The sequence below is a fragment of the Paramormyrops kingsleyae genome, chromosome 24 (genome assembly GCF_048594095.1).
Source record: "Paramormyrops kingsleyae isolate MSU_618 chromosome 24, PKINGS_0.4, whole genome shotgun sequence".
In the NCBI taxonomy this organism is placed as follows: domain Eukaryota; kingdom Metazoa; phylum Chordata; class Actinopteri; order Osteoglossiformes; family Mormyridae; genus Paramormyrops; species Paramormyrops kingsleyae.
In genome coordinates this window covers 6,206,281-6,230,091 of record NC_132820.1, presented here as the reverse complement: position 1 = coordinate 6,230,091, position 23,811 = coordinate 6,206,281, and the positions used below count along the sequence as shown (strand labels likewise).

The following is a 23,811-nucleotide window of genomic DNA, read 5'->3' as shown; positions in this document are numbered from 1 at the left end:
TACAGTATTATGATAAGTTGTAGAGGTTTATATTGAGAATGTCACATTTTTCTGGAAGTAAAACAACCAACAAACAGCCAAGTTCACCCAACAACTCACTTGTGCATCAGAGTACTTTGCTGAGATCATTCTAAGATAACCTATTTAGCCTGTGCTGACTACAGCATTTCATAATGACTTTGTTAACCCATACTTACCCAGAGTGACTGATGCTTGAAAATCCCCTGTTGGAAAAGTGGCTTCCATCTATACATTAAAATAGGTGATACTATATTTCGTTTTAATCTGCTACTGCCCTTTTGTAGAACTATCTATTTTAACCGTTAGCTTTCAGCTGCAGTCAGAATTTGTGATGCCAATGCATGATGTACGAAGCACTTTTTTCCTCAGACTTTTCAGAATGATTGTCACCATGACCACTTTTAAATCAAGGTAAAGCTGAAAATGGAAAAAAAAAAAAAAATGAAAGGTGTGTCTACAGTGACTAATCCTAAATTCAAGATGCAGGAGCCCCATGAATCATCATTTCAGAGAGAAATATTCCAAGATTCTATTAGAAATCTTAAAATGCATGCACTTGCAATAAGATATTGCAGAGTGTTAGCAAATCTGGTGCTTTCCTTGTTGATCTCATGATCACTAGGAAACCGTAACGTTGTGGATTTTTTTTTCCCCCCTCTAATCTTGATTTATTTTGTTTCACTTTCAGTTGGAGACGTTTGATTTCTTTGACAGCGCCTTGTCATCCCTCCTCTGAGGAAGCGAACAGCCTCCCTGTCTGACTGACCGTTGCATAAGCATCTGTCAGGCTCTGAAAAGTGCCTGCTAACCGTGTTAGGGGATACAGTGCTTCCGCGTTCACCACTGGCTCTTTAGTGCTCAGCGGTGTAGCTGACAAGTGTGACTGACAAAAGGCCAATGACTGACAAGCCGATGCGTCACAGAGGGGTGTTTGGGGGGGGAGTGGGTGTGGCTGCTGCAGATAGCAGAGTATAATATGCAATTGGAGATAAATTAGAGCAAAGAAGTGCTTCAAGCAAACCTCACAATTATGCACGACTAGATTACAATCAACCGAACTTTTACATAAATTATTGTAATACACGACAAATTAGTTATGCAGAGTATGAAGTTAAATGTCTTGCTGTGCGATGCTTTGCTTTTCGAAGATTATAATTTTTTTAAAGTTCAAACACCAGTATTGAACCTTTGTAACATGCAGATTCTGGTGTAAACTGGTTTTAACATGCGGTGCAGCCTGTTTGTGGGTCAGCAGCGCCTTGGAAAGACCGTCACAGAGCAGTCAGATAATGCGATATGGTCTGGCAAGGCGTCCTGTGAAGTGCGTGCGAATGTCACGCGGCGAGATCCATAGCCCAGGAGCACCTAGTTCTATAAGTAGACGGTGCTGTCGCTCTCATGCAGCAATGTAATATGTGACTTCTGCATAATTTTAGGCAGAAAAGACCATCTGCCTTCTGAAATGTGGCATTTCCTCCAAGATGGGCGGGGGTGGCTGATTGGGGTAGAGTAAGTCTTGCAGAAAACCGCTTTTTAGCTTCTGAATAAGGCCTACAAGGCCTTAACTGTGATATCAAAACCTCATTAAAATATCGCCGGCATACAGAGAGGTTATCCCATTAAAAACAGCAACAAATCTCACAGAATCATATGGAACCCGTTTCTCACAGGCAGTAAACATTATCACAGACAACACTGGAGCTAAACATATTTCTCTGGGTTCTCCCAATCGTAAGCCAAAATGCATTTTATGGAACTTAATTGACTGACTTTTTATCAGGCGAGTACTAGTCTGCTACCCGTCTTTGCAAATGACATTTACTTTTTTTCCCTTTATAAATTCAAGTTTTATTCCACAACAAAGTATTGGAACACAATATTGATTCGTTCACTGTGCAAAACTTTTTCTGAGTTGTTACTGCAAAATTCCATGTAATATATTTTCCCTGACATTCATTGCATTAATATAATTTAGTCTGTCTTGTACTGTCTGAATGTGTGTGTATCTACTGCAGACCTGTTATTTTCTTTGCCGTCTATCTAGATAGCTTGCTCTACTGTACCTCCAGGCCATTCAAAGGTAAAAAGGCCTTTTAAGTGCCAAGAACATTCAAAAGAAGCTGACGCTGGGAACACAGACGATTTCTGCCTAACAAAGTTTGCCTAAATATCCAGCCTCCAATTACAATCGCACGGCTGATGCGCCTGTTTCACAATTAAACAGATGAGAGCCTGGTAGCAACATTAAGCAACAGGGATGGAAAGGTGTGCACTCTTTTTTTTTTTTTTTGTTCACATTTCTGAGAATATTTGTGAAGTCACACCAGTGAAACCTTTGTCGTCGTTTAATGGAACCAGCTGCAACTGGTTCCAAAATGAAAACCAGTTACCATCATGTTTTCAAACCTGTGTTGGCAAACATGACACGATATAGACTTTCCCGTGAATGAATGATCTATGCGTAGTTAGCCCTTTTACCGAGTTTTAATTTCAAACACCTGCTACGTAATCTGCAAAATAACACGACTCTCTGAGGAAATGTTTTTTCTTCCAAGATGGTTTTCATGGCCAAGGGGGGGGGTCGTCAACGGCAAAACCGAAAGACTTAGTGACAGACTGGATTAGCATATCCTGCTCTGACAGGATTTCTCCTGTTTAGCAACTTAAAAAGTACTTTTTTTTTCAGACCTTTGCTTGTGGCTTTGTCAAGATCTCAAGATAAATGCTCAGTATCAGACACCACAACTGTGTCTATTCCTTACACCTGTGCTGTGTTGTAATCAGGTAATTGAGCAAGGCCTGTGTGATCCCGCTCTGAGCCGCTGGAGGCTGGCTCTGAGTCCTATTTAAGCTGGGCAGTGAATATAGCTCGGGGCTCTGTCGTTACTGCTGTTCTTTGAGCATGAGGCCAAGCATTCGGTTTGGGGTTTAGTTTGCCTGTGTCTTATTTCTGGGTTTGGTCCGGGTTACCGCCATCGTAACCTGGATTTCTGGCTGGCATCTTGTTTCCAGGTTCACGCCTCAGGGTTAGCTGCCAATTTGCCTTTGAGTCTCACGGTCCGTGTTTGCCGTAGTCTTAAGCTTACTTCCAGGTGTGCAGTTCTGGATTCTAGATCTTGTCCTGAGTCTCTTGGTTCTAGATTAACTGGCATCTTGCCGAATCTTATGGATCTGGCTAGCTGGAGTCCAGGTTTGCAATTCTGCGTTCTGGGTCTTATCCTGAGTCTCTTAGTTCTCCGTTAGCTGGCATCTTTCTTCAAGTCTCATGGTTCTGGTCCATTGGAGTCTTGTTTATAGTACTGGGTTCTGAGTCTTGTCCCCGTGTCTCTCGGTTCTGGGTTAACTGGAATCTTGTCTCAAACCTTGTGCTTCTGGTTAGCCGAATAGCATGTTATGAGTGACTCCTCTAAATCCCTGCCAACACGACAGTGCATGCATCACCCAATAAGAGGGACAGCACATCTAAACATGTACACTGACAGCAGTTACATTTTGCATATTTTTATGTAAAATGACCAAGAGTTTTATTTCATGGGTTTTACATTCCAGCTGTGTTTTCATGTGTGAGTGGCTGTGTGTGCATGAGGGAGAGATGTGAGGTCAAAGGCGTTAGAAACTGCCCTGGTTATGTGTGTCATGTTGCAAAATGGATAACAGCGAAACTACTCCCACACCTGAGACAAATTACCCTGCCCCATTTTTGTGACAGCGTTACATAACACAAATAATGCAGCTGCTAATTAATGTGTCTGTCATTTGGCCGTGATGATTTCCTGTGTTTATACGTCCTTGGGAAGCATATCTTGACCTGATCTCTGATGACGATACTATCAAGTCCCCGCTCCCTATCTTGGGCTATAATCTCGTCGCCACGTTCCCTCCTGAAAAGTGCTGCACGTTCGCGGCATATTTCGCAGAACAGTTACAAATGTGACCGACGCACCGTGTCATAAATCCGCGGGGATGGTTCCTAAGAATGCCGGCAAATGAAGTACATTGCTGCTGGTACCCCACACGTCCATAGTATAAATGATCAATGGTCTATTAGCGTGAGCAAGGAACTGCAACTTCCACAGCCTGCAGAACTCGAGAAAAGGAAACAAGTAAAAAGGAAAGTTAAGAGAAAAGGAGAGGATAGAACATGTCTTGTACTCTCGAAAAGCCAATCGAATAGTTTAACTGTCTGAATAAGGAGTTGTGGCAGGCTGGATTCTGTGTATCTGGAATACCGATCCTTCAATCAATGTTCCCTGCAGGTAACTTGCCATCTGGAGCCGAATCTAACCAGATTGCTTTGGAAGGACTCGAGCTAACAGTAGAGGAGTGATGGAAGAGCTTGATGTTTTGGGCCTGGGGGGGGTTGAGAGATGATCGACGGTCGCCATGCATTGCAGACATAGGGAAGTGTGTCCGTGATTCTGCCTCAGCACGGTAACACGAACGACGCACTGCAACTTTTACGGAATCCAAAGTAAATTGATTGTGTTTAACAAACCTGCCAATCTATTCTATCTCAGTACGCCCACAAACATCAGCGTTCTTGACTGCTACGTCTGCAGCACTCCCAACCACTGACTTCATGTGCAAAATAAACACAATGCAGTGTTGCCAGCCATTCATAACAATTCATAAAAAATATGGAAAATGTAATTGCTGTTACTGTGCATGTTTGTCTAGAGCATCTGCAAATTTCTGCACGTTGATACGGATAAAATGTAAACTGATGATTGGCCGCAGACCGTTGTGTTGATATCACAAAATTCTAAGCTGACACCTACTACAAAGCCAGATATATTAAGATATAATGTCTGCAAATCTGAGATAACATTGTTGTTAAAGCCTAATATGCTGATCTCAAATGAAAAAAGCAGTCGAACATTAGACAAAACTATGCGTTTTTTTAGGTATTTCTTCAAAGAAGCCAGCAAGTTCTTAAGCAAGATGAATATTTTATATCGACTGATCTTATTTTGATTGTCCTTTTCTGTTCTGTAATATGAGGCTTGGGCTGATGTCTGACAGCTATTCAACTCAAAGATGACAAAGCATTTATCATACCAAAAAAAAAGAATAAAACTGAAATGACTTATGTGATTTGATGGAGTGTAATCAGGGATTTAATGAGTTTACTGCTGAAATGTGCTTACAGTGACAAATGATGGTGCCCAGACAGTAGAGATCATCAAAATGACTGTGAAGTCACTTTAAACCTCTAACACAATGCTCCCAGCGATCATGGCTCAGGTTTGCGAGGCCTTCTTTTTATTGTGCTAATCTGTGCCTAGTGATCTGAAGGACCATATCATTTATGTAACGCTGAGGTTGAATAGAAGGAAAATGCAATTGTCTGAAGGCCATTCATGGAATTTGAACAGGGGGCTGTGCAATTGAAATTTTCCTTGACTTTGAATTCCACGTGTGCCAAAGTTGATTTTGCTGCTCCAACAGATTCAGATGATGCGGTATTATGGTAGCAGGCGGAGTAGGATTTAGATGTTCCAGCATGTTTTATGTTTAAATGACATTTGAATCATTTCTCAAATCTGCCCCCCCACCCCACCCCACCCACACTATCAAAATGACAAATGGGATGGACCAGAAAAATAGACGAAATCAAAGCTCCAGTGACGCTATGCAGAAACCAGTTTCCCAAATGGATTACTGCCATCAACCATTACAAAACGGAGATCTTTCATTTTATTTGATTGCCTTGGGATTTTCTGGCTCATCGCAACACGCAAGTTGTTTAGTTATAGAACTCTAGACATATTGTTTTGATTGATCTGAATTTATTTTCCATTAAATACATTGCTCCAACTTTATTTTCTATTATTCTTAGGCTAAATAGCTATGTGCTCTCATCTCAACAATGAACGTGAGCAGGTTTTAATTTTTAAAGTACTTCTGTGGTGATCTCATTGTCCTTTGATGCACAAAATTTACGCACCGCAATGCATAATGATCACATTGGAAACGCATTGGATCATTACGACAAAGCAATAATGTTATTCCGATCTGCAGCATCTTGCCGACCATACGGAAGGAAAGAAGACAGGAACATCTCACGCCACCAAAATGGTTTTCTGGGTGGTTGTACTGCAGGCCTACGTTTGATTACTTTATTATAGACGGTCCTAGTTGAATCATGGATTGTTTTGTTCCATGTGGCAGTACCCAAACCAGAAAACGCTGATTCTTGAGAACAGCCACTGAATTGGGATTGGGTCAGATTTACAGTATGCGTTTCTCTTAAGCCAGTCAGAATGAATTACAGAAGCTAGCAAAACAGTGCAGAAGCAGCAACTTCCACTTAACGCGATAGAGCATTTTGGAACCGAAGAGGTTCCCACAATCGGGGATATAGCAAAGCCAACACAAGGAATTTTTTTTTTTTTTTCCGTTAGCCTGCCCACAAGAGTCAATGCAATGCAAATCAGTCTCGTTCGTCAGATTTCTGCCACAGGATGATCTTCATTCCGACCTTGAGACACCAGGTGAATCAGATTGTTTGTTTTATTTTGGACGGGCGGAGAAGCACACAGCAGATTCTCATGTTTCATAAAGAGAGGCGCTGGTTTCCAGGCAACATGGCGGTACCTCAAAGCGCTAACGGCAGCCTGGGACGCTTCTGCCAAAATCGAGCCGCTCAAAGACACATGCCAGCGGACTGGAGTGGCACTGACGAGAAGAGAAAGCGGAAGCAGGCCTGAAAGCCCCTCCCCCTCCACCGGCACCCTCTGCAGGGGCTCCATCCCGAGCTTATTGAGATGAGAGCCACTGTTAGACACGTGAGGCCGAGGCTGACGTCAGAGGCAGACAGGCTGCCTCGAAAACATGAAAAGTTTTCATCTTTCCTCTGTTTCTCCCCCTGTGAAAATTGAGAAATGTTCTATTAATGCCAAATCTCTATCAAATGATATAACTGAAGGATTCTTTGCCTATGATTCCTTGGTTCCATATTCACACAGGATACTGTACGTGAAATGTGGAAAAATGTCCAATATTTAACAAAAAGTGACTTTGGTCACATTGAATAGCTGTAGCATTTTGCCCATAAATAACATGCACTATTTGCACAATGGAAGTAATTGCCCGAGTTCTGTACCTTAGTGGGTGGGACACAGTCTTTGTGACCTTCAATAGATCTCAAACCCCCAACGTGCCCTGGTAACATGTCCTGATCTATGAATGTGGAAGTTTAGCAACTCGATGTAAGTGAAATGTACTGGTGTAAACTTGTCAATGGCTGAAACACGATATTGTGAATATTATATATAATGTATTTATAATGACACTTTAACATCAATCAGCATCAAGCATTCATTTCACACGCTGTGAGCTATAATTGTATTTTACTGAACTTAAAAAAACATTATCAAACGTATCCACAAGGCCCTAAATAATGGTAGGACATGGAAAAACACTATTATAGCCGTGTAAATAGTAACTATTCATAGACTTCGCCTGAGTTTTTCACCTTTTTTAAGGCTAAGGGGGCGACGGGGGGGGGGTGGTGACCTGTCAGCTTTCCAAGGTGCTGAGAACACAGGCTGGTACGCGAGGATCAGGAGGCAGTGAAAACAACCTTTCTAAAAGGACGCAAAATTGTCACTCGGCAACACCGTTTTGACGAAACAACACCATTCCATTAAAGTGCAAATTTGAACTTAAACGCTGATGTAATCAGACACATAAGTTAAAAATGCACGATTACCGTCATTTAAGGGAGGAATCTCCTGTGTCATGTGGAAGGATTTAAGTACTAAGGATGTAACGTTTGATTATATTAATGTTTGGTTATATTAAAGCTGTACTTAAAATTTTAGATTGATTATTGGATCCTGAATGTGTAAACACTTGTTGTAAATTCACGCGTGCTAAATAAAAGTTGTCTATCATTTAATAATCATTTTAGTTGTTGATTATATTTTATTAATTATATTTAATGCTCTATCAGTCGTGCAGAATTACAAGCATAACTCATCAAGCAATTAACATAGAAATTCTGCTTACTAGACATGCAAAGCGAAACGTTAAAAAAAGGCCACAAAGTGTTTCGCTTGGCACTTTTTCGGCTGGATGTTCTCACCTAACATCAGTAATAGCCCAAAAAGAGAAAAATCTCATTTATCACGCTCCTGGTCGCAAAAACGGAAGAAAAAAAAACATCTCCACCGTTGACAGATTACGATCTGACAAGCGCTATATGAGCAAAAGAGAATAAAAATCGTATGCATTTCGTGTTTTGGTACTTTGATGGTCGCCCGGTTTTGACGTGCTCCTAGCTTCTTACAGATCCAGGAGAGCAATCTCTATTTTCCTCTCTCGCCGGCTCCGGCGCTGCGCGCTTAAACCACGCATGTGTTCATCAGTGCTGCGGCAGCGTGCATCAGCTCCTCTTTGACCTCACACTTAATCTGCATTCAGGCACAAGCTCAAATATTTCCTGCCGCTGGATTTTAGGGTGCTGTTGCATTTATGTAATTTCGGCATTTTCCCCCTTTACAGCCGCGCGCCTCGCTTGTTCTTCTTGTTGCCTCCGTAGCATCGCACCACAGCGCGTCTTATTCCGACCCCAAATGCTAATACAGCCCGCTATGTGCGTAATGTATCATACCGAAGGAACACACTAAAATAAAGGGACACGTCCAACCGCTATAAGAGAGGAAAAGGGAAGATGGTGATCATGGCTCCTCCAGATCTTTTATTCTGCTCAAACGCGATGGCGAAGCCTGCTTCCTTTATAAAGATCATTCTCTGGGTATTTATAATCGCCCATCTTCCTACAAGGTAAGCCGAAGATGCATCGTTATTAAATTGACACCGAACATCTGCTTGCTCCGGCACCGATTGGGGAAATCCAATAAGGTTTATGTTCTTTAATTTTCTGGGATGTTTTCTTTTTTCCTTTAAGGAAGTGTAATCGTGTCGCCGCGTTCTGTGTACCATCGCCTCTTAATGATCCGGGTGTATTTGTGCGCACGCTATAAAAACAACGAGCTGACTTGTATTCGTGTATTGATAATATCGGATCTTTATGTATTAAGATAATCGTAGATACATTAAAGGAAAATAGGGCTTGTCTGACGACAGATATTTATTGTGCTTTACATAAATTATCACGCGTTTCTGGACACAACGTATTTTCATGACTAGAATAGAAATGAAAGTAAACATGTAAGTGGTGACTTGGGTATGTAGCCTAAATTGACTTTATGCTTGCAGCTTTTGAGTACGGCGTTTGCGGAGGTGTAATGTTAAGATTTGTACGTTTGGAGCGCGATCTTAAATCCTGGGAATTATCAGGCGCAAATGTAAAAAAATAAAGAAAAACTCAAAATGCGTTTGGAGCTGAATCCCGATGCATGTTGGTGAGGCGGCTATGCGAAAGAAAGGAAAATCGGCTTTAAATTCCTTGTCACTTCAGCTTGGTGACATGATGCTTTCCTAAGCAGGCCTGTCGATCCCCCCTTCAGATAGAAAATAGAATTATAATAGTAAAAACACAGATCACAAAGAAATGGTCGGGGGAAAAAATAAAATACACGTCGCCAAATAGGCTGCATTTTAAATGAATCGGGGGGGGGGGGGGGGGGGGGGGAAGAAAGAGGGACAGATGTGGCCGTCACCGCTGGCCGCTGGATACGTGCCACTAAACGCGACGCCGCACCGAGCGCTTAAGAAGGGATGCTTGGTCTGAAGGCTCTTCCCGCATAAGTTTGCTGCTCCTAGGCTGAAAATGGAGGGTATCACAGATAAGCCGTTTCCCCTCCCTTACTCCAGTGGTGGAGAATGCAGCCATACAGCTACGTGGCCTAGATTGAACGCAGATGCACCAAATATCTCACGTAACATATTAAAATCGGCAAATCAGTTCTAAAACTAATGGAACGTCCCCTAAACATAGTGTATGGGCCATATAATTAATTCTCATTCCTCATCCCAATGACATACTGCTTAGTTTGCTTGAGGGAAGTCTAGATGGTACCCTGGACATTAATTATCGTTGAGATCTCCTCCATGACCTGACCAGGCGGAGTCTTCTGCTGCACCTGTCTCATGCCCTGTGGTTTTGTGATGTGTGGTGGTATTTTGATGCCGTGTGGGACATTCTATTACGGTTGTATAAGTGGGCTGAGTTAGCTCGGGGCATAATGAAGGTGTTTTGATAGGTCCCGACCCGATCGAGTTGAGTTTCAGACCTCTTTGGATGTCCGCACGTGGAAGGCATGGACGCTTGGAGAGAAGTGTAGTGCAGTACTGTAATTTCTGTGTAGTACTTGTGCAATACTTGTCTTTAAGTCATTACTAATATTATTCTTCAAGAGGCATTGCCAGAGGTTATTAATATTGGACAGTATCAGTGTGATTATTCAAACGTCACACTGAATTAGACCCAGATGATTGACTGATAATTTTATTGTGATGTCTGTCATGTTCTTGAGCTTTTTTTTTTAAAAAAAAAGAGTAGCTAGATTTACTGTAAGTGTTAACGTGTTTTTGTTTTGGTATTTATGCATCCTTACAAATAACCAGATGACCCCAACTTACTGTGTTCATTGACACTCTGTTTTGCCCACAGAAGTTGCTCCTGCCCTTTTGATTGGCAAATAACGAAAATATGCTGTCAGCACAGAAAGGACAAGCCCCTTCATTAATGTTCCCAAGATCCATAAATGCTGGAATGCACTATTTCTAGATAGAATTAATCCATAGACTATAGTGGCAGATGTATTAATCACCTCGCCTTGCATTGTTTTATCATCAGAAAGCTTAAAATCTGTTCTTTTTAGATTAAAACAGCAAGCCTAGGCCATCCCTGAAGGCCTCACACTCGCAGCAGTGTTCCGTGGATCTGATTCCCAAAGCTGAGCCCATCTGACTGGGTTTACAAAAACAAAAGATGGACTAGTTCCCAGCGAGGTCTTGGGACTTGCGCTTTACACCTTATTTGTATACAGGATAAATGCATGAGGGACAACAGCAGAAGGTACGGTGAAATTAAAACTGCAAGATTTTCTCTCTCTCTCTCTCTCTCTCTCTCTCTCTCTCTCTCTCTCTCTCTCTCTCTCTCTCGGTCTCACGAGCGTGACGTGGCGGTGTCCTTGTCTGCCGAAGCGTTGCGGCAACTGCTTTTGTTTCATGAGGTGATCCCTGATCACCGCGGACGTTCCCAGCTCTAATACATCCACTTCTGAAGAGGTTTCGCGATGAGCTGCACTAGGCGTTCTGTGTGGCAGCTTGCGAAAAAGCAAGCGTATCTTTCAGAAAGGTTCTCAATATATATGTGCCTGCACCAGCATGCACAGCGACAATTGGACGCTGATGATCTCCCCCAGCGATGTGCCAGTAATGATCTTGTCCCTCGTATGAATTGGTCACCACAGGCAACTTTGGGACATCGACCGAGGTACAGCAGTAAATTTTCTCCTGCTGTCATACCAGACGTGTCTATTGATGTCTTAGGTTCTTCTTCTAGAACCTATAAAAAAACCTATAAAACTTCTCAAGGTTTTGGTTGTAGGGAGTTTGGAAACAGCGAAGGGTGTCGAGAAAGTTCGTTTTGAATTTTGGTTGTCTCCCTTCCTGCTGCTTGTCCCACACAAGTTTTTAATTAAATGCAAAATTGAACATGAGCTCTGTTACCTGGCAAGAACAACAAGCTCGATTTCCAACTGATCTGTGCAGCTCCGATGTAATATCTTTCAACAGCTGGAAGAGCAGAAGGCTGGTCACATGACCAACAGCCACCCACTATGGCTGAACCAGGCTGGTATACTGTGTTTTGCTGTCATGGCTGTGTGGTGTGCAGGGATGTACACACCTCCCTGTCACTCCTTGTTAGCGTCACCAGAGAAGCATTCGCTGGATCTGCGTGTCCAGTGGATGCGTCAAGAGCTGTAAATATTTCTGCTCTCATTTCCCAAATTTCAGGGGTAGACAGGTGACATGTTTAACAATGCTATTTTCTCTTGTCATGGGAGAGTGTAATGCAGAAAATATCCGCTTCCCTTCTTTTTCGCATCCCTGTGCTATATGTGTAAAATGAATATATATTTTGGGCTTGAGTCAGGGGTGAAGTCACGCTGAGGGAAACATAACCTTCAGTCCTGAAGGCTGCATTAAGTTCAGGAGCACTTTAAACCCTGCCACCTACAGTATGGCGCCCTCCAATGGACTGGAGGATCAGACCCACTGGGAAGGCTAAGAAAATAACATATAATTGTGTTTTACTGCTACAGATGTTTTTTAAGGTTGGTAAAATGGAATATAATGAGGCACCCAGCACTGATTTGACCACGTAAATTCATCTTCTAACCACTTATCCTGGTCCAAAGAAGCTAGGAGGGAACGTGGAGGAACCATGCAAACGTCACACACAGAAGAGGGGGGGGCAGCGTGGCGTCCTGCGGAGCCACTGTGTCACCCTGTCATAAACCAACATAAGGAATTAACTCTGAGTCGATTACTGTTGTCCAGCCAGAGTTTTGTGCTTTTACTTCCTTGTTGTGAAAAGCTCGCAGAAGAATTTGATTGCCTTAGGCTGATATACCCGCAAAACAAATAACCAGACTTCAATTAGTACATCCTTTATGTTTACGCCGTATAACACTTCAGCAGATTGCAGTTATTTTGGCAGATACTCCATGTATACATCATTTACCACGACGTGATTTAATCAGACCCATAGTCTTGGCATCCCATTTTTTCTTTTTGTGGTTGTTGATATCAACACGACCAGCGAGAGGCTTTATGAAATTAAATTTAAAGTCTGATAGTAGTCATCCAGATTAGAGCCGGAACTTCAGGACCTTTATGCAGCAGAATATTTACCTTCCGTTCTTGATCTATGAGCCGTCACCATATTTTCCGTAAATCCAGCTTCACAACAATAGCACCACAAAACCAACCTTTTAAGCCCCCAGGCCTTGTAGAATGATGGGTCATTTATGGGGTGGTTGTGTCAACAAGGCAGTGCATTGGTAGGCTATCACATAGCTTATCACTGTGATGTCAGTTGGGGGGGGGGGGGGTGTCGTCGTCCCATTACACGTCACCTTCTCTCTAAGAGGTCTGGAATGGAACAGGCCAATACAAGCATTTCTGCTGTCTTTCCAATAATATATTGCCAAATAAATGTTATCGGTAAACTTTTTCTCTTGGCTAATACACATGCGACTTAATTTGGAACATGCACGTGTGGAGCTTGCAGGTTCTCCCCGTGTCGTCATGGGGATTCCTTTGGGTTTTGCAGGTTCCCCACCCCCACGTTCCAAAAACACGCTAAGGTGTAACTGCTGAGTCAGCCCTGCGATGGGTTGGCACCCCATCTTGGGTTATTCCTGCATAGGACAAGCAGGTATGGAAAATGGAGGGATGGAAGGATGGATGCAATGGCAAGGAAATATTACATAATATTGACACACAGAATGTGACGGTCAAAGTCAAAAGATTTTATTAAGAACAAATAAATTCATGATAAATAATTCTGTCAATAAATATGTAGCAAACCTGATTAGAGTAGCTGAAATCACTTCGAATTCATCCTTCTTTCTTGTTATTGGTTCTTCAAAGGGACAGAAGCTTCTTTTTCCGGAGTGTCTGTATATTGTCACCTTGGCTTAGGAGGCATTTACGCAAAGGTAATATGTTTTTTTTGTAATGGATGACATTTTAATAAAGCTTAAATTGATTCTTGGGGTAAGGTTTGTTTTGATAGCAATTATGCTTCTGTTAGCTGTTCTGGCTTGTATACTTGGGGTTGCCGCTCTGGTTATACGGGCAATATCCTCCTGCTTGTATACTTGGGGTTGCCGCTCTGGTTATACGTGTAATATCCTCCTGCTTGTATACTTGGGGTTGCCGCTCTGGTTATACGTGTAATATCCTCCTGCTTGTATACTTGGGGTTGCCGCTCTGGTTATACGTGTAATATCCTCCTGCTTGTATACTTGGGGTTGCCGCTCTGGTTATACGTGTAATATCCTCCTGCTTGTATACTTGGGGTTGCCGCTCTGGTTATACGGGTAATATCCTCCTGCTTGTATACTTGGGGTTGCCGCTCTGGTTATACGTGTAATATCCTCCTGCTTGTATACTTGGGGTTGCCGCTCTGGTTATACGGGCAATATCCTCCTGCTTGTATACTTGGGGTTGCCGCTCTGGTTATACGGGAAATATCCTCCTGCTTGTATACTTGGGGTTGCCGCTCTGGTTATACGTGTAATATTCTCCTGCTTGTATACTTGGGGTTGCCGCTCTGGTTATACGGGTAATATCCTCCTGCTTGTATACTTGGGGTTGCCGCTCTGGTTATACGGGCAATATCCTCCTGCTTGTATACTTGGGGTTGCCGCTCTGGTTATACGGGTAATATCCTCCTGCTTGTATACTTGGGGTTGCCACTCTGGTTATACGGGCAATATCCTCCTGCTTGTATACTTGGGGTTGCCGCTCTGGTTATACGTGTAATATTCTCCTGCTTGTATACTTGGGGTTGCCGCTCTGGTTATACGTGTAATATTCTCCTGCTTGTATACTTGGGGTTGCCGCTCTGGTTATACGGGCAATATCCTCCTGCTTGTATACTTGGGGTTGCCGCTCTGGTTATACGGGTAATATCCTCCTGCTTGTATACTTGGGGTTGCCACTCTGGTTATACGGGCAATATCCTCCTGCTTGTATACTTGGGGTTGCCGCTCTGGTTATACGGGTAATATCCTCCTGCTTGTATACTTGGGGTTGCCGCTCTGGTTATACGGGAAATATCCTCCTGCTTGTATACTTGGGGTTGCCGCTCTGGTTATACGTGTAATATCCTCTGGCTTGTCTACTTGGGGTTGCCGCTCTGGTTATACGGGCAATATCCTCCTGCTTGTATACTTGGGGTTGCCGCTCTGGTTATACGGGTAATATCCTCCTGCTTGTATACTTGGGGTTGCCGCTCTGGTTATACGGGTAATATCCTCCTGCTTGTATACTTGGGGTTGCCGCTCTGGTTATACGGGTAATATCCTCCTGCTTGTATACTTGGGGTTGCCGCTCTGGTTATACGGGTAATATCCTCCTGCTTGTATACTTGGGGTTGCCGCTCTGGTTATACGGGTAATATCCTCCTGCTTGTATACTTGGGGTTGCCGCTCTGGTTATACGGGTAATATCCTCCTGCTTGTATACTTGGGGTTGCCGCTCTGGTTATACGTGTAATATCCTCCTGCTTGTATACTTGGGGTTGCCGCTCTGGTTATACGGGTAATATCCTCCTGCTTGTATACTTGGGGTTGCCGCTCTGGTTATACGGGTAATATCCTCCTGCTTGTATACTTGGGGTTGCCGCTCTGGTTATACGTGTAATATCCTCCTGCTTGTATACTTGGGGTTGCCGCTCTGGTTATATGGGTAATATCCTCCTGCTTGTATACTTGGGGTTGCCGCTCTGGTTATACGGGCAATATCCTCCTGCTTGTATACTTGGGGTTGCCGCTCTGGTTATACGGGTAATATCCTCCTGCTTGTATACTTGGGGTTGCCGCTCTGGTTATACGGGTAATATCCTCCTGCTTGTATACTTGGGGTTGCCGCTCTGGTTATACGGGAAATATCCTCCTGCTTGTATACTTGGGGTTGCTGCTCTGGTTATACGTGTAATATCCTCCTGCTTGTATACTTGGGGTTGCCGCTCTGGTTACACGGGTAATATCCTCCTGCTTGTATACTTGGGGTTGCCACTCTGGTTACACGGGTAATATCCTCCTGCTTGTATACTTGGGGTTGCCGCTCTGGTTACAGGGGTAATATCCTCAGCATGCCATAAAGTTTACACGCGGTGACAGACTGAGTTACAGCATGTAACATTATCCTGAGAGAACGCAAATCCTTCAATGTTCCCGTGAATTCTGGCACATTGGTGTTTATGCCGTTTCAGCGCAATGAAATCTTTTCCCATACGCTGCTATTCTCATCAAATTTGGATAGAGAGACTGTTCTGTCACATTTCCTGCTCCTTTCCTGGCTTGCTGTCATGTAAGGAGTTTCGGAGACAGCGTCAAAAATGTAAAATGCAGTCAAGCGTGTTTTCAGGACTGACGTGTGAGTTCATGTATTGCACATCCCAGTGCAATAAAGGTCAACGTTACATTTTGGGGCTGTCTTGGTCCTAGCATTTACTGTCTGCTGTTTTCACAATTAAACATCCAAAATTATATACATATCATTTAAACTGAGTCCTAGAACCATCCTGTCCCCGTAATTCAAACATACTGTACCTTTGGACATTAATTGCCTATAAAAGCTGCATATTTGTTTCCCAGCAAGCTAAGATGGCACACAGACAAATGTACATTTGGTGTAATTCCAAGTGATATTTTGTTTCTCACTCATTGCTGCATTTCAGGACTAGAGTTTAATTCCAGGGGAATAATGTCTTCTTTATATCACCCCTCGCTTGGGTGCAGGTCTGGAACAACATAAGATGCAGCAGAGGCAGGATTGCAAAAGATTTACGCTGCTAATATATTACAGCATGCATGCGGATCTTAGGCTTTCCCCAGTGGTGCCCACATAACATGAGGTTATCACCAAGCGATTGCTCCGGCCAGTATAGTATGCCATAACTCGCTATTAAGGTTATATATAGACACTAGTTTATGTACATGCAAGCGTGTACAACAGCTAAAATAAACAACTGCATCTTTGTCTCTTTGTTTATTGCTGTCTTTTTAAATTTGCTTTATCTGATAAATTGCTTTTCCCATCTTTCTTTGCAGTTCTCAGGATGATATTTCAGTAAAGTTAGCACATGTCGAGACGAGACGCTACCATTTTTTTCTGTTATTTAGTATGGAAAGGTTTCGGGATGAAGGACGTTCATCCTTTTGATTAAAGATTCTCGGATTCAAATGCTGAATATAATGATATGCTATGGTTTAAGTCGCAGCATGTAGCATTAGCATGTAGCATTAGCATGTAGCATTAGCATGTAGCATTAGCATGTAGCATTAGCATGTAGCATTAGCATGTAGCATTAGCATGCAGCACACGGGAAGTCTCTGGTCCATCTCAGTCCTTTGGCATTTCAGGCACACAAAGCCAGTTCTGACCATGTCCTGCTGCAGCATTGTGACTTCCCACCTCTGTCCCAGTCACCAGTTTGATTGATGATGCTAAATCTGCAAGAGGCCAAGCTAAGGAGTGGCGGGAAACATCAATCGTGGTTCTCCCAGGCCGTCGGATCACAAACCAACCCCTTGGTGACATGCCCGCGTGGTCAGGTTCTCAGTTCAGCACCAACAGCCAAATCTGCAGAAGAATAATGAAAACAAATGAAATGACTATAAAGGGGAATGATCAGAGATTTAGAGTGAAATAGGCATCTCCGCAAGATTTGGCTAGGGACGTATAAGTGTAGATTAACGCTGCCCCCCTGTTAAAGCCCGTAGTTAGATACCACGTTGGTCGTAGGATTTTTTTTTTTCTTATTCATTTGGCCGCTGCGATGTTGTCTTTTCGGAAGTGGACTTTTTGGGTCTAATCCTTTGTGTTTCCTCAACAGCTCTCTCCAGAATGACAATGACGACGACGAGGTGACCAACAAAACGTGGGTGCTGACTCCGAAGGTCTACGAGAGTGACGTCACGCACATTTTGAACAGCTTGCTAGATGGCTATGATAATAAGCTGCGACCGGACATAGGGGGTACGTATTATTATTATTGATATTATTATTATTATTATTATTATTAGAGGCTGCAGTACGTATGATGGCTACCCAGTTCTCATTCCCTGAAATCCCCAATCAAATACGAAAATAACCAAATTTGAAAATAAACTTTTGTGAACATTAAGAGGAACATTGTTGTTTTCAATAAAGTCACCAACTTTGACTTTTCGAAGGACGCATGACTTTTCAAAGGTTTCAGCGGTTTTCAAAGGTTTGTATGGTGTGGATTCCTGACACTTAGGCCTGACACTAAAACCCTAAAATGCCTAATTCCAAACTGTGGCACATCGTTCAGTAACTGCAGAGACTTTGACCCATATGACTTCCTGTTGTTCATTCCTGCATCGTACAGAAATAGCTCTTTGTCCTATTGTCCCCCAATGCACCAGTCCCCTCAATTCAATTAACACTCAATTCAATTAAATTCAATTAATTTTTTTTATATCGCTTATCACAAGAGAGTCAGCCCAAGGCGCTTTACATGGGTGTGTCGTGAAGTATTACAACATCATTAAGACAGAGCAATACAAAAACACGGAAAAAGAAAGACAAAGAAAAGAAAGGGAAAAGAAAGTCAAAACCTTCCAAATAGGGAGAAGAAACACCTCTGGGGGTCCAAGATCACCTACCCCCCCCGGGGATGCTAGTATTATAGAAAAAGAGAAGAGTGGACTGGAAGGTGGAGACTGTGGTCAAGGTCCAGCCAAAGTCCATCAATGAGTCAGTTCTCCATGCCGGCCTGTGACTGAACCAGTACTCAGGTGAGATGGTGCCCACCCTGGGCACCGTCCGGACATGTGGGAAGGCAGAGAGCATGGCTGGTCAGAACGTGCAGAGGCACATTAATGGACAAGCAAAGTAGATGATAGTGGCATGTACAGCAGCCCCAGCAGCCATAGTTATGCTGTGTTAGGTTAGGTTGTCAGTAAGCTAAACTGAAGTAATAGGTCTCCAGTCGAGATTTAAAGACTGAAGGATATGGCATCCCGAACATAGGCTGCGAAACCACTTCACAATATAGGGGCCCTATAGCAGAATATTTTACCACCAACTGTCACTTTATTTTTATGTGGAACGACAAGGAAACCTGCTCTCTGTGAAACTTTAAGTAATTCTGTTAGGCAGGCAGGTGCTAGACCTTTAAGTGCCTTATATGTAGGTAGAAGAACTTTGAAGTCAGTCCTGAACCTTACAGGAAGCCAGTGCATGGAACTAAGAGCAGGGGATGTGTACAAACTTCCTGCTATCTGGTGACGATTCCAGCTGCTTGCGTTTTGAATACGCTGCACGGTATTTGGTGTGGTGTGTGTGTGCTGCCAGATAAGAGCATTACAGTAGTCTAACCTTCTGGATACAAAGGCATGTATCAATTTCTCAGTGTCTTGAATAGTAAGGAATCGTCATAGTCTGGCAATGCTGTATAGCTGTAGGAAGCACATGTTCGATACTGCATCCACATACGATTTGAATGAGCGGCTTGTATCTGATATGCCGCCTAGGTTACGGGCTGAGCTGCTGAGGGATTGACGCGGAGATTATAGCATTCCTATCTGCAGACCTGCCTCCAGACAACAGGATCTCAGTTTGCTGAGCATTTAATGATTAAAAAGTTTTCAGTCATCCAGGTAAAGCAATTAGCTGTGACAATAGATGCGACGCCATTAGGCGTGACTGAGGTGTATATTTGGGTGTCGTTGGCGTCGGAGTGAAGATTAACATTTTCTCATTATGTTGCCTAATGTAGAGAGAAAACAAAGGACCAAGGACTGATCCCTGTCTATTTAACTGGTGACAGATATTCAGCACTTGAACATATTGATATATTGATATTGGTTTGTCAAATAGGACTTAAACCAATTCAACACCATTCCACACAAACTGACATCAAATTTAATTCATGGGGGTAAAATGGTGTCGAAGGCTGCACTAAGGTCCAGAAGCATTAGCACAGTCGCGCTGTCAGCCTCAGTTGTCATTGTTATGTCATTTACGACTTTAGTTAAGGCAGATTCAGTGCTGTGTTCCGGACGGATGCATGACTGGAATCTACCCAGTATATTGTGTGCCAAGTATGACTTAACATGAGCAGCGACTATCTTCTCTAGAACTTTGGACAAGACTGGTACATTAGAGACAGGTCTGTAATTGCTGAGCTGCTGTGGATCCAAACTTGGCTTCTTCAGTCGTAGTCTGATTACTGCTACTTTAAATTTGTCAGGTACATCGCCGGAGGACAGGGACACATTCATTATGGCAGTTACAGATCTTGTCAGATCTCCCAGGGATTCTTTAAGAAGTTGACTGGGGATTGGGTCTAGTGGACAAGTGACTGGTTTGGTTTTAGTTATTGTTTTTAACTGTTCATAATTCAAAAACATTAATGGTTTGTGCACGTTGTATTTTCATTGGAGATAGTTGTAAGCCATTTGAACATGTCTGAAGTCTAGTGTTTGTAATTAAGAAGTCCATAGAATGTTCACTACCAAAATTACTTGGTAGCAGAGGGTTCAGCCTTTTCTGTAAGACGAGCTGTTGCTTCAAAAAGATAGCGAGGGTAATTTCTTTTGCAATCAATAAGGTCAGAGTAATATGCTGAAAGTGCCCTATAAAGGGTGTGTTTGTATTGTTGTGGGCTGTCAGACCATGCCAGCCTGAACCCTTCTAAGCCCGTGGATTTCCATTTGCGCTCCAATCTGTGCATTAATAAATCATACAGAATTTCGATCATTTAGGTGACGTGTCATAATAATCTTCTCTGTCATAGTGAAAGGGGGCGGCTGAATCACAAAGGTGATTAGAAAATGGTCAGAGGAGGACTTATTCTACAGACATACAGATGCATGGTGAACATAGACTCCATGAGTGATAATCAAGACCAGGGTATGGTTATGCACAAGCGTTAGTCCAGGAGGGACAGGAAGCCAGTAAGAATTTCCCCAAATTCAGCCATAAACAAAGTGTGTGATCCCGGTGGTGTGTATACTATAAAAATATAGATGTGCAACCTGCACATCTATATTTTTATAGTATACAGACACCGTGTGATAGACACCATGTGAACTAGTATTGCTTCAAATGTTGTAAAATCTTCTAGAATTTTGAGTTCAACTTTTAACATTGTATTGAAAATAGATGCCAGGCCGCCCCCACACTCAGAGCCACGTGGTTTCTGTACGAAACTAAACCCGTCAGGTGAGGCTTCGACAAGAGGTATAGTGTCTGTGGCTCTGAGCCAGGTTTCGGTTAAACAGCACAGGTCTGCACCAGTGTCCAGCACCACATCATTAACAAGAAGTGATTTGTTTCCTAAAAAGCGAACGTTCAGTAATGAGCATTTTATGGTGGGTTTGTGTTGTGGCTCATTTAATCTTATCAGTGGGATTGATATTAAGTTATCCACACAGGAGCCCCCAGTGGAACGTTTAGATCTAAGTCTTGGTCTAATAATAGTTACTATATTCTTTCTAGGCTCATTCAATCCGTTTTCTAAATTGTTGGTAGATTTGAGGATTGCCGTGTTATGGAGAATGTAGTGTCATAGCCAGACATAAGCGAAGGGTGGAAGAATGAACAGCCTTAAGATCTCAGTTGTGCTCTCAGTCAGGCAGGTGAAATACTTGCCCTGTTTTGGGATAACATAAATGATCCCCTCCAATTAGGATGGAGGCCGTCCCATTTATAAAAGCCAGGCCGTTCCCAATAAAGGTCCCAATTATCAATGAAGTCTATGTTTGGAGATGCACACCAAGTCTCTAACCAGCGGTTTAGGGAAAGTAGCCTAAGATTGGTTACATCCCCTCTATGGCACACCCCCTGCTACCATGGCACAAGCATTTTATTTTGTTCCTCGGAACACAACTGACAATAAAACTTGAACATGTGACAACAGGACTTCAAATAAATATGATGATGTCGTCACACAGTCACCCATTAAATATACTTGATTTGTCACACCACGCCATTCCATGCGACAGTTTCAGGAATGGTTTGACGGTTGTTAATATGCAGAGACATTCACACAGGTTATAATCAACAGTCACTATCCTCGTGTCATAAATCTTCTGTAATATTTGGCTCCTTTCACTCTGCGGATTCTGGAAAAACACCTATTATCGCACGAGTGGATTTATTTCTCTCGTAACAGTATTGAATTTTTTATTATCCAAAAGTACGCAGGGGATGTTGCGCGCATCATGTTTGTATAATTTCAGCCATGACTCATACCTCCCTACTCCCATTGTGTTTCTGCCACTATCAATTATTGAATTAGACGCCAGGAAATAAATCTGGACATGTCCTAATCTGTGTGGCAGGGCAGCGTAATATGTTAAGCAGCAGGACTATATATCAATGTGTCTTCCCGTTAAAAAAGTACTCTGTCTCTTTGGTGTTAGCGTTTCACATTTATCAGTAGGACCACGCAATGGTTCGTTGGTATAGTGAAACTCGGGCTGCACAATATGGCGACCAGTGAGGCGAGATGGGATGCTTCAGAAGATCAGAGCCCAGGATTTTACCGATCTGTCAGTCACTGTCTGATTTAACCCAACAGGGAACCGGCATAGAGAGTGATGGGAGAACGGGTTAAACCACTCGGTGACTGACAGCGACGCACTAATCCCGCCCACTGGCATTTCTCCAATCGAGCTTCCCTGACTGGCCCTTAACGACGAAATGCCGTAGCGCAAATCCATTTGTGCAGTTTCCTCAAAGTGCCGACACCTTTACCCGGCTGATATTTTCTCGCGCGGCTTGACAAATGCTTTCGGGGGGGGGGAGCGACGACGACGACTCGGATTTATTGAAGTCTCTTTGCAGTGAGCTTAGGCTCTCTCAACCCTCCTTTCTACCGCTTTGTGGCAGCTGGGCTCTAGCTGGGCCACCATTAGTGCCAGAGGTCAGTGGGAATAAATGTCTTATTTATGCAAAAGCCTCCAGGCTGGATAGCTGTGATTTTTAGCATCATTCTCACATATTTAATAACGTATTTTGTTATATAGTTATATCGGAACATAACATTGGTTGCTATTTAAAATATACTATTCCTTTCTTAACTGAAGAGCAAATTTCGTTTTTTGAGAAAATGTTTGTGCACTTTTCGGGATTTTATGTGGACTTTTGGAATCGTTACCAAAAGTTCTTTGTTGGATTACATTCGGACAGAGGGAGTTTTGTTCCCAAAACCGTAACATATGGGGAAGCCTGACTTTAGGTGATCGGTCTCATCTCAAAACCGCAAATTAAAAAATCGGACTGAGTTTTCAAATGAGCTCTTTAGTTGTGCCCCAAAAGTGCTTTTGTCCCATGCAAATGAATCATCCTCCAAATGAGGTCCTGAACTGCAAAAGCATGTGTGTGTTTCGCTGACCAACTGTAGTCCAGTTGAACCCGATTACAGTTTTGCTTAAAATAAAGTGATGTGGGAGGCAGCCAGTGTGGTGAATGTGCTGTTGACTGCAACATAAAACCTTAAGAGATGTGCACACTGGAACCACTGGAACTAACCGTAAAGTATGCCCTCTGTTTTTTCCCTGATTTCAGTGAAACCAACTGTAATCCACACCGATATGTTCGTGAACAGTATCGGCCCAGTGAACGCTATTAACATGGTAAGTCAGTCCTTCTTTACCAGAGATCCCAGCATATCTGAACAAGCTACAGACAAACTGCAACATGTTCCCAACGTTTTGGAGCAGAGGGTGATGCTGTAATCGTTCATGTAAAATTATTTACCGTGTTCATTAACTCGGAGCAAATGTTTCAGACAAACATTTTAATAAGCTTGATGTCAAAGCATGTGCTTCTGTTTGTTCTAAAGAACTGAAGAAATAACTGAAATACCCAAAATTTAATTTGATTAAATTGACAGTATATTAAAAAAATCCTTTCAGGAAAAAAATGTGCAATTTTGTATTTCACCACTTGATTATTACGCAGAACAATGTAGTAACGGTTAATTATTGCTCAGCAAATCCTGCTGCTCTTGTATGATTACAGTAACTGGTTTGCCATGTCATCAGAGAGCACACACTCGCACACACTCTCACACAATCACACACGAATCGGCAAGTT

At 42.8% G+C, this 23,811-nt stretch overlaps 1 protein-coding gene across 3 annotated transcripts in view; it reads left to right on the top strand.

The window, feature by feature from the left end:
- Positions 1 to 23,811, top strand: part of gabrg2 (gamma-aminobutyric acid type A receptor subunit gamma2) — a 57,852-nt gene that overhangs the window by 8,234 nt on the left and 25,807 nt on the right. For 2 of the 3 annotated variants that reach the window (XM_023803549.2, XM_023803548.2), the window contains exons 1-3: positions 8,294 to 8,811; positions 17,573 to 17,715; positions 23,281 to 23,348. In XM_023803549.2, coding sequence (XP_023659317.1) covers positions 8,699 to 8,811; positions 17,573 to 17,715; positions 23,281 to 23,348 — 324 coding nt within the window. In that variant the 5' untranslated portion in view covers positions 8,294 to 8,698. Of the gene's footprint in view, positions 1 to 8,293; positions 8,812 to 17,572; positions 17,716 to 23,280; positions 23,349 to 23,811 lie in introns of those variants that run through there. The other variant, XM_072706440.1, reaches the window with a different exon arrangement.